The 12,314-nt window shown below is 32.8% G+C and overlaps 1 protein-coding gene across 2 annotated transcripts; it reads left to right on the forward strand.

Moving 5' to 3' along the window:
* Positions 1-552: 552 nt before the first annotated feature.
* Positions 553-3,018, forward strand: LOC124823959 (putative protein phosphatase 2C 38). Of its 2 annotated transcripts, none has more exons than XM_047296299.2 (5): positions 553-931; positions 1,015-1,435; positions 1,633-2,000; positions 2,196-2,432; positions 2,530-3,018. In XM_047296299.2, the coding sequence occupies exons 2-5, from the start codon at positions 1,144-1,146 to the stop codon at positions 2,743-2,745; spliced, it is 1,113 nt and encodes a 370-aa protein (XP_047152255.1). In that variant the 5' UTR covers positions 553-931; positions 1,015-1,143; the 3' UTR covers positions 2,746-3,018. The 2 variants fall into 2 exon arrangements, with proteins under 2 accessions (XP_047152255.1, XP_047152256.1); XM_047296300.2 differs by having other exon boundaries at positions 553-861.
* The last annotated feature ends 9,296 nt before the right edge of the window (positions 3,019-12,314 follow it).

Genomic DNA, 12,314 nt, shown 5'->3' on the forward strand with positions numbered 1-12,314 from the left:
ACTTTTCTAGTATGATGATACGTTACAATAATGCAATATTATGCGTTACCTTAAAATACGTTTGTTTTTCCTTTTCTAGTTAAATTTGTCATGTAACAAACAATCGTGAATAATGTTTTAATAACTTGAAAATGCGTTTGACCATAACACAGCAGACATTTGAGCCTACAATTTAAATAGAAGAACAGTGTTAGAGAGTAATTAATTTCCACTTTCTTCTTTTTAAAACACTTATGTACACGAATTAGTTTTAAATTTTCGTCCAAATTGGAACATTATAAAACAATTGCTTAATTATTTAAAAAAGAAAAAATCTTGATTAAAAGGAAATTAGAAGAATGCAAGAGGATCACAGAAGCTTGTCGGTCATAAACTGAAAATGTAATAAAGTGTTTGATTATCACGAAAATTAAACCAGGGGGAAAGGATGACGTTAACGTTAACCCAAAAGATTGGAAAGTGGAAGTGTTATACGAACATAGTTGTCTATAAACTTAGGATTATTGCTGAAAAAGATGATGGAACTCAAAATCTCAGCCATGAAATAAAGAAGTTTAGAAACCCACTAGGCCACATAAACATTAATTACAAGGGACAAATAAAAGGACAAGAACAGCAATGTCAGACTATGCTGTTTATTAAATCTCTCTTCCCCTCCTGATCTTAGATCTCGTCTGACACCTACTTCTCTTACGATCTTCTGCCATAAACCTCCAAATCCTTCTCATATCTATTCCTCTCTTTGCCCACTGAGATCACAAACCAACTCTGCCATTCAATCTTTATGTGCTTTTACAGCTAAATTTGTTTCTGAATCATGCCACACTTTTGAACTCCAAACGCATTCAACTAGGATTCAAGGTACAAAGTACCTATACGCCTCCGTATTTTTTCTTCTTGCATGAAAAACTATTTGTTTTCACTTTCCAAGGTACATTTCTCAGCAAGTTCTTCCCATACCTTTTTTGCCTTTATCTATATTTTGTTCTTATCCAATTTTATCCGCTTCTGCAGACGCGTATATATAAAACTGAGGTCGTGTGCTACAAGCAAAATCAACAAGAACTTGGTGTTTGTTGAATTGCTGGATCACTTGGCTGTTTATGTGAAACATAAGGTTTTGTAAAACAAAAGGGTAGCCAAATGATGGTTAGATCCTGTTGGAAACCAATTGTTGATGGTGATGAAGGAGATGGGAGTGGGAGAGTTGATGGACTTCTATGGTACAAGGATTTGGGAAGCCATCTTTATGGGGAATTCTCAATGGCTGTAGTTCAGGCAAATAGTTCGTTAGAGGATCGAAGTGAACTTGAATCTGGACCTTTGAGTTCCAACCCCTTGGGCCCTCAAGGGACCTTTATAGGTGTCTACGATGGCCATGGTGGAAACGAGGCCTCACAGTTTGTCAGTGACAATCTCTTCTGCAATCTCAAAAGTATGCTTTAATTCTTTATTCTCAACATATTGATTGTTTCTCTAGATCTTGTTTTATGCAGATTGAAAACTAAGGAAGCCGAGCCACTTTGTCTGTTACGATCATTTTATCATGTATTTCAAGCTGGAGAATTAAAAGTATTCTTTGCACAGAAATTCCTACTGACCATTAAACTAAAATTAGAACTTTCTATCCAGGGCTTGCAGCCGAACATCAAGGTATGTCAGAACATGTAATCAAAAGGGCATATTCAGCAACAGAGGAGAGTTTTCTGTCTCTTGTGAAGAAACAGTGGCTGAGTAAGCCTCAGATTGCATCTACGGGAACTTGTTGCTTGGTGGGGGTAATTTGCAATGGAATGATATATATTGCAAATTCTGGAGACTCCCGGGTGGTGTTAGGAAGAGTAGAGAGAGCAACAAGGGAAACAGAAGCTATACAATTATCTACAGAACACAATGTTAACCAAGAAACAGTGAGAGATGAACTTCGCTCAAAGCACCCTTTTGATTCACAAATCGTGGTATTGAGACAAAACGTTTGGCGTGTGAAAGGCCTCATACAGGTACGAATTTGGTAGATCTAGGGAAGATTTTAAGTTGCATGCTCAAATGTTTTTCAGCAAAGAAAACAAACATTAGGAGTTATTGCTTCCACTACACAAGACTATGGTCTTGAAAAAACATATCTGACTACTGCTAATTACTCAGAACCATTTGATTTACACAGAATATGATGTTAACACAAGTGGTTATGGCAGGTTTCACGATCCATCGGGGACGCATATCTGAAGAAAGCAGAATTCAACAGGGATCCTCTACCAGCAAAATATAGGCTGGTAGAAACATTCTTCAGGCCAATTCTTAGTTGTGAGCCATCAACATCATCCCACACACTCCATCCAGATGATCAATTTCTGATATTTGCTTCTGATGGTTTATGGGAGCATCTTACAAACCAAGAGGCTGTTAACATAGTCAACAACAACCCACCAAACGTAAGCTTCAATTAATTCTTCATATCCATACAAGGCTAATGTTCTTCATATCTGTTTCTAACTATGGTGGTTTCCATGCACTTGTTTCATGTAACAGGGAATTGCCAGAAGACTTGTGAAAGCTGCACTTAGAGAAGCTGCTAAGAAGTGTGAAATGAGGCTTTCTGACCTCCAAAAGATTGAGCAAGGGATGAGAAGGCACATCCATGATGACATTACAGTTATTGTGGTATTTCTTAACTCCAGAAGTGAGAATACCTCTCTCTGTGGTTCTCCTCTTTCAATCAAGGGAGGTGCCTCTGCCAATTCCTAGATTGCTATCTCATCATACAAAAGTAACAACAATTTTATAATATATATATTACTATATATACGGGTATGTGTAGATTAATATGATGCAATAATTATCACTGTAATTTATATGTATCAGGATGATCATATCTCCGGTTTATAATCGTGTTAACATGAACGTATATTTATATGTTAATTGTAATAACTGCTCCTGTCTCTCAAGACAACAAATCTATGGTGGTTCAAACTAAGCCAGATTACGCAAGTGCATATACTACTCTGCATTTTATCTTAATATATTTACCTCTGCCTTTTATAACTGAGATGTTTCTTTACAAGCTTCGTTTGTATGTAACTTTTTCTTTGACAATATATATGTGTGTGTGTGTGGGTGTTCACGCACACGCTCCACTCAGTGATCAGGGAAAAATTAAAACCGCGTATGACACAGAAGTTCAATAAAAAAAAATAGGCAGATTCCTCCAAGTTGTAAACTGATAGCTAGGTTTTCTCATAATTAATCACTTTTGTTGGAGAAAAAAAGTATTTCTGATTCTTTTCAATTGATATACTAATTTTTCCCCCAAAAGTCACTTTTAAATATGGACTTTATGATGAAATATTTATTACTTTTTAGTTTGTTGAGGAAATTTTATTTATTTGACCCCTCAATAATAACAACACATTTGATACATCTACACATTATCTATGATTTGAGTTAATAGATGTACGTGTAGCATAGTGAATGATGGTATATGTTTCATTTTCTATTTAATAAGCTTCACTATCAATTCAATAGAATCCATATTAATTTCATTCAATAATAAAAAGTACATTTGAGAGAACATGCTACGTCAACGTCCATTATTTTTTATCATTTCGAAAATTTATATGAATTATAATGTTTCTGAGGCTCAATTGTCGACCTCAAAATCCCTTTTCAATTGTCAACTTCTAATCTTAAATTTATTGTACTAAGAGCAGAGCATCTTTAGTTTAGTCGTGAAACTTTACTTAGAAAATAGAAAAAGAAGTTATAGGATTCAGAGAAAGCCGTAACGTGTTCGATGTAAGAAATAGATTATCCAAGTTTCACATTTCAGACAAATAAATAGTAAGAAAAGCACATAAATAATAATAATTCAAATGAGAGGATAAATACAGTTTTTTTTTAAATTGAACAAAGGCGAAAATTAGAAAAACCTAAAAATAATTTAAATTATATAAGAAATACATTTTTCTGTTAAACGAAAGAAATATTCAATTGTTTCTTTTTAATAATTACATATATATTTAAATAATTAGAAAATTAGGTCAACAGATCAAACTTTAACGGCGCAAAGGAAAAGTTTAGAGACTCGAAGCTGATCAATTCCATGTTATTTTCTTTCTTAATAGAGTTTTTATTTATTTATTTTATCACTTTATGGTACAATTGCGTAATAAAATAATTGAGTTTGAAAAAAATAAAAGGATTGAATTGATTTCTTAATAATGGTGTTTTAAAAAAGCTTTTTCTTTTTAAAAATTTGATCCAATAAAACAATTAATAAGGATAATTATATTTACAAAGTCTAAAGGCTTCATCGTTGTAGATGGTTTGACATGTGATATCGTTTAGCCTATCTAAACGTCTCTTTGAGTTGTTTTTGTTTAGTTCAACAACGCATTTAGCAAGGTATTTTTCAATAGAAGTTTTTAGATCATCGTTTAGGACTTTTGACTTTCTTTCCAAAAATATCTTTTGACACTTTCATCTAAGAAGATGATATATTGAGAGTTCGTTTGATCATCACCTAGCAATGTATATCACTAATCCATTCACCAAGACTCTCGTTGATGCATTAAATAGGGAAACCGTTTAATGATGTGTTTATTCATACATTGATGTTTTTACTAAGGCTTTTCTTAAGGTAAAAAGCATTTTCATAAACCATTTATATGTTAGTTGTATTGCTTTTTTAATGATAACAGTGTCATATGCTTATTTTGTTTATTATTGTTTGTTAAACGTCAAAACATGTGAGGACGTTTAGATAGTTCAGTCTTATAGACAATCTTGTCTTAACAGTTTTCTCCTTGTTGCATCCATAACATCTTGTATTCTTGAATCATTGAGTTGTTTCTTACGCGTTTAACATTATTTGTTCCTTCATGTTGTCAACACTCAATTTTGTCCGGGTTGAAAAAGTGTGTTTTTGTTGATTTTTTTTTTATTTTTATTTTTATTTTACCTTTTTGTTTTATTTTTATATATTTAGATTTTTGCTTTTAATTCAATTTCTATTTTTCTCATCTTCAATTTGTTTTAATAGGATTACTTAATCAAAATAATTAAAAAATTGAAAAAATAAAATTAAAATTAAAAATAATTAAAAATAAAATTGAAAAAAATAATAATAAAATAAAAATAAAATAAAATAAAAAAACAAACAAACAAAAAAACGTGGAAAAGGGGTACGTGGGAGGCGTGTCTCAGCAGGGGGGACCAGGTGGTTAGAATAGGATAATTCCAAGATTTTGGGGGAGCAGAATTTGGTTCTGATCAGAGAGAGAAAAAAGGGAAAAGGGTGCACACGAGAAAACCATCATCTGGGATCATCATCCAGGGTCATCATTGGCACCAGCACCGGCAAGAGGAGGTCACCGGATACACAGCTAGCAGTAGCAACAGCCCTAGCAGCAGGTAGGTCTTTTGTTCACCTGTACATTCAAATTCATCATGTATGCTTACTGCATAAACTCCATGCACCCCTGTCTCGCCAGCCCATGCACCATTATTAGAATGATCTATCCCACTCATGCTCATATGCACACTACACACTCATCGTTTCCAATACTGAATAGAGAGAAATCAATCAACATTAAACCAATCAGAAAACAATAAAAATTAAGGGAGGCAGAGAGGAAAAATGGTGTTGCGGGGGGCATTTGGCAGTTGAGAAATTACTCGAATGGGGAAGAAGAAGAGTGGCGTTGGTGGCACCGGTGAGGTTAGTGGCGCGAGGGTATTGAGTCCCGGCGGCCTGGAGCTGTTGAGAAGGAATCTGGTGGTCGTGGAGGTGACTGAGGAGGTAGACGAAGGTAGGCACGGGGAGCCTTATCGCGGTAGTGGTCGTGGAGGTTTTAGTAATGGTGAAGTTGATGATGATGGGTGTTGATGACGCGAAGGGATCGGAGATGAACGTGGAAGAAGACCCTCCCTGAGAATCGCTGTTTTCGAAAAGAGAAAGGCGGAGACAGTGGCGTCATGACTGGTGGTGGTTCTGGTGGCGCGAGGTGTCGCCAGCGAGGCCAAGGCTTATTCTGGTTGAGGTGACGGTGGCCGGATATGGCAGAGGTGGTGGTGAGTTCGTGGTGCAGAGCTTGGGACCTTGGGTCAGAGAAGACGCGAGCTGGGGAATGGGGAATGAGGATGAACCTCCTTTTTGACCGTTCGCTCAACCTTCTCCCTAACGAGTGTTCGTTCTCCAAGCGAATGAGTGCTCGTTAGCTAAACGAATGAGCGTTCGTTAGCCTTAAGCCTTTTTGACCGTTCGCTCAGCCTTCTATCTAACGAGCATTCGTTCTCCAAACGAATGAGCGCTCGTTAGCTAAACGAATGAGCGTTCGTTAGCCTTAAGCCTTTACGTCCGTTCCCCATTTCAATAACGAACGTTCGTCTTTAAGCTCCCATTTTTTGAACGTTCGTTCGCCATTTCAATAACGAACGTTCGTCATTCAGCCCCAATTTTTGAACGTCCGTTCGTTACTTCAATAACGAACGTTCGTCCTTAGGCTCCCAATTTTTTGAACGTCCGTTCGTCTTTTCAAATAACGAGCGTTCGTCATTAAGCTTCATTTTTGAACGTCCGTTCGTTATTTCAATAACGAACGTTCGTCCTTAAGCTTCAATTTTTCAACGTCCGTTCGTCATCTCTTCAACGAGCGTTCGTCATTCAGCCTTCGCTCTCAACGTCCGTTCGTCATATCTCTTGACGAACGCTCGTCATTCAGCTCACATTTCTAAACGTCCGTCTGTTATATTCCACAACGGACGTTCGTCCTCTCCCCAACGAACGTTCGTTCTCTACCTAACGAACGCTCATTATTCTGAATCTCTTCCCAACGTCCGTTCGGCAGTTCCATTTCTTTTGTTTGTTCATTTTATTGTCTAATTTTATTTTGCTTTATCTATTTATTTTAGACATTTACTTATCCTAAATATATATTTAATAATACAATATTGATAGTTTAAATAAAAAAAAATTTACAAGAAAAGTTTTAAAGGTTTAAGCGCACGTGTGACCGCTCGCGTCGTCCTTGTGCTAAAAAACCTTTTCTTCTTCCTTAAATAAAATTTCAAAAATACGTTTTGAAGGTTAAGCACACGTGTGACCTGCTCGCGTCGTCCTTGTGCTAAAAACCTTTTCTTCTTCTTAAATAAAATTTCAAAAATATGTTTTGAAGGTTTAAGCACACGTGTGACCGCTCGCGTCGTCCTTGTGCTAAAAAACCTCTTCTTCTTCCTTAAATAAATTTACAAAAATATGTTTTAAAGGTTTAAGCACACGTGTGACCGCTCGCGTCGTCCTTGTGCTAAAAACCTTTTTCTTCTTCCTTAAATAAATTTACATAAAAAATACGTTTTGAAGGTTAAGTACACGTGTGACCGCTCGCGTCGTCCTTGTGCTAAAAACCTTTTTTCTTCTTTTCTTAAATAAAATTTCAAAAATACGTTTAAAGGTTGAACACTCGTGTGATCGTTCGCATCGTCCTAGTGTTCAATACTTTTTCTCTCTTATTTACGTAATATTAAACGAGGGTACGAGTGCTCGTGCGATCGTCCGCATCAGCCTAGCACTCAATACTCTCAAGTCTTCCTAAATAAGTAAATAACGGTATGAGTGCTCGTGCGATCGTCCGCATCAGCCTAGCACTCAATACTCTTAGGTCTTCCTAAATAAGTAAATAACGATATGAGTGCTCGTGTGATCGTCCGCATCGTCCTAGTGCTTAATATCGTTATTTCTCTTTTTTAAAAAAAAAAGATGATTAAAAATATTTAAATATCATTTTAAAGGTATGAGTACTCGTGCGACCGTTCGCGTTGGCCTAGTACTCATTACCTTCTTTTTCTCAAAAATATTAAAAAACATAAAATCTCCAAAAATTAAAAACATCTGCTTTTTCAAACAACAAACAATCTCTTAGCTAGAACTACGTAACCCTGATTTCTCATTTTGAATGAGAATACGTAGGAGCAAGGTCAATCCTTGTCGGGCCCAAAAAACTAAAAAAATATGTTTTGTTTATTTAGAATTTTATTTTAGGGGATAATTAAACATTTTGAAAACCACATCATATTCGTGCATTTAGTTAAAGGTACTGCCTTAGGGCAGGCGTTGTGGGGTGCTAACACCTTCCCCACGCGTAACCGACTCCCGAACCCAACCTTTGGTTTTCGTGGACCGTGCATTATCGTTTTGAGGTTTTTCCGTAGTTTTCCATAATAAACTATGGTGGCGACTCCAAATCTCTTCTAAAACCCGTTTCTTTTCGGATCGTCGTCCCGTCGCGATTCCGGTTGCGACACATGTGTTGGAAGTCTCACATCGACTAGAGATAAGACCAAATTATAATATATAAGTAGGTGCAAACATCACCTTACAAGCCGGTTTTGTGTGGTTGAATTATGGTTAAAGCACACTTTCTAATATGGTATCAAAGTCGTCCCACATCGACTAGAGATAAGGTCAAATTATAATATATAAGTCCATTGTGAAAAAAACTTAACTTTTGAAACATTATCAACAATAACAACAGGAATAAGAAAACCATTAACAACAACAACCCTATTTTTCAAAAATAATTTGATAATTGATTATCACCATGTATATTTAAAAAACAATGTTTTTTCCTTTAAGTGTTTGAATGTTGCTACTTCGTGACTCTTAGACTTAGCCTAAAATACTTTAACAACTATAAGAGTATTTTACAAAGGCAGAACATTACAACAAACAAGATACAAGTCTTTCAAATATTCCTTGGCTTCTATTTCATCTGTTCACCATCTTCTTTTATCAACACGATACACTCTTTTTTAAAATGTTTCTTCTTGTATTATAGTACTACCTCAATTTCAAATATACATATCGAATTAGGTTATAAGAAACTTAATTTGATACAATTTGTAATTATTTTTGATAATCCATGTAATAAAACCTAGGAAAAATATTTATATACCGTAAAATAGATATAGATATTAATATGTATTTAAATTATTATTATTATTTATTATTATTATTATGTTAAAATGTTGTGATAGTTTGTTTGATTAGAAGTTTTATGTTTGTAAAAATGGATAAGTTTATCCATAATAAGCCTTTTATAACTTTTCCATAATTTCTCCTTTTTTTTCTAAATGAAATCAAACCCTGTTTTCATTCGAAACACGAAGCATCTCACGAAAAATTAATTCTCTCTCCCACCACTATTTCCTTCTAGCCCAAATTTCCCTTCTACCTAAAATTTAAAGCAGGACAAATTAGATATGGAATGGTGCAAAAAACATTTGATAGTGGTGGAGGGAGCAACACTCTAACATCAAACCTTTGAAAAAGAAAAAACCTTAATCTTGACGTTCAGTGTACGATTACTATATTGGGCTTCTTCGGCAATACTATTTCGGCCATTGCTTCATGCACCTCCATATATTTTTTCATCCCATAACTTTTGAAATGCTAGTTATACACCGAATGCAATGAATAAAATAATGTTTTTTGCTTTTTAACTTAAATAAATTTCATATTTTACAATCTGTAGTTCTTTCAGATTAAAAAATATTATACTTTAATATTTTAGATGTAAAATTAGTATTTTGAATTATATAATACAAAATGTAAAATTTTACATTTTGGATACAAGGGTTGGGTACAAGGGAAGAATGAGAACGAAGGGTAAGGCATAGGGTGGTAGCTGCGACAATGGCTCTTACATAACAATGGAGGAGAAGAAGAAAAAAGAAGAAAATAAAACTGTCATTTCATCATGCTTATAAAGTGCAATAAGAAAATATCCGGTGCTGGTAGCAATGGCCCACTATGTCTCTCACTCAGCCAATTAACAAAAAAAAAAATCCATTTCCTGTCCCACTTTTTTAACAGGGTAGAAGAGTGACGTTCAAAGAAATACGGAAAAGTATAATGTCCAAACACAACAGATGTGCTTAATTTTTTCCTTTGTCTCAGTTTGGCATCTAACATAGTGAAGAATTTACCAGCCAGATTGTAAGATGCTTTCCTCCATACTTTGCTTGCCATTTTATTAGAAAAATAAAATAAATGGAATCAATCAAATACACAGAAATGAGAAAAAAATCAAAAAAGAAAAACAAAATAGTATAGCAAAAATTGGGTAAAATTTGGAAAAAATATGGCTTCTCAACATTGTAAGACGTGGTCTGCATGACCAAAACATTCAAATTGATTAGACGAGTAAAATGTCAAGACACTCAACCAGCATCAAATTGATAAGAAAATGAAGTTCAGAAAGCTCGAAAGTTGATCATTTCATTCATATTATATTAATATTAAATATTATTATATTATTAGACGAGTAAAAAGTTAAGACACTCAACGAGCGTCTTGATCATTTATATTATTATATTAATATTAAATATTATTATATGTTATAATAAATTATTAATTTTAAGAACCATTAAATTTTTTGAATTCTTGTTATTATAAATAAACTCTTCTTATTGGTTATACATATGTTAAAGTTATTTAAGGGCATTAAAACGGTCCATTATAAATACTTCATTTCTTACAATTTTTTTGAATTTTGAATTTAAAATTTAAACTTTGTTGTCTTACTTTTACAGTTTTTTTACATTTCGAATTTTAAAATCAAATTCTCTTATTATATATTTTGAATTTCAAATTTAGCAGTACAAATCTTAATTTTCGAAAAAAAATTGAATTTGAAATCATTAGTTTATTTGTATATTTTTGAAACTTGAAAGAATTTATAATTTTTACTTTTTAATAATACATAAGTCTTCTGTATATTATTGAAATTAGTTTTAAATTATTATTTAAATTTAACATAAGTCTTTTACTGTTATTTTTAATATTTTATTATTTAGTTTATTAATGATGTTATTATTAACTATTTATTTATTATTTTATATCATTTTAATTTTTATTATTATTATTTTTCATTATTTATACATTTTAATAAACTTTTGGAGTTTTCCGTATTCTAGACTTGGTTCCCATCTTAAATATATGAACTCTTAGAAATATCAGAAAGTTATTTAGAGGCATTAAAATTGTCCATTAAAACACTATATTTTTTACAGTTTTTTTGAATGTTGAATTTTAAATTCAAATTTTGTTATTATATTTTTATATTTTTTTTCTAAATTTCAAATTTAAAACTTTGTTACCATATATTTAGAATTTCAAAAGTTTGACAATATTACTACTAATTGTAGAAAAAAGAAATTAAAATTGAAATCGTTAATTAATTAATTTTATATGTTTAAAAGTTTAAAAAATTTAAAATTTTCACATAGCACATTAATAATACAATTAGAAACAAAAGATTTGACACATTAAGTAATATATAGAAAGACCCACTCTGTTCCTGAATATGCCTGTGTGCATTCAAGCTTAAATGCAGATTAAGCCTTGCATTTCTTGCACAATAAATATTGTATTTATTTCACAGATTCTTAAACTTGCATTTAGATATTTTGCTGATAGACCCAACCAAACCACAATCTTGACCTAGAGTTAAAATTCATCGTGGAAGTATCGTAAAACACTTCCCCGTCCTCACATACCCATCATACCCATGGTCAGTGCAGAAAAGAAAAAATGAATGCAGGGCCTACTCGTTCTGCTTGATTGAATGCAGTATGCATATACTGCAAAAAATGGGTATCAAAGATTATGCATGAAACTAAAATGGGAATTCAAGATGCTATATATGCAATGCAAGGAAGTCAAAATCATGGATATAATGCAGATGCAGAACTTATCAAGTGAGAACCCATTGCAAAAATCTAACAATCCCAATTAAAGAGACATACTCAGAACTTAAATTAACAGAAAGAAATTGCAGGAAACAGACAAAGCACGCAAAACCCAAAATTAGACTCTTCAACTATTTGATTAATTGAGTTAAGACCTTGCTCAATAAGACTTCTTGGAAAACAAGACCCACCTTCCTCAATTACATCATTTAAATTTATATTTTCATGAATATTTTACAGAATATATATTTCTTTTAAAATAGTTAAAAGACCTACATGCAAATAATATTTTTAATTAGTTATGAAAATATTTAAATCAATTTTAACATTCTAAAATTAGTGTCTAAAAATAGTTCTAGGCACATAATTTCATACTTCTTACCCTATAAATAAATATTCAAGATTTAGTTTTCAAAAATCTAAATTTTAGATAACATTATGTTTAATATATGTATATTATAAAATTGTATAATAAATATATTACAGTTTTCTTATAACAATGAGAAAATTTTACTTAAAGCAATCAATGAATATTTTAACAACTTCAATATTTTAATTAATATAAAAAA

The sequence above is a fragment of the Vigna umbellata genome, chromosome 3, assembly GCF_029865625.1.
Source record: "Vigna umbellata cultivar VRB3 chromosome 3, Vumbellata_1.0, whole genome shotgun sequence".
Classification (NCBI taxonomy): Eukaryota; Viridiplantae; Streptophyta; class Magnoliopsida; order Fabales; family Fabaceae; genus Vigna; species Vigna umbellata.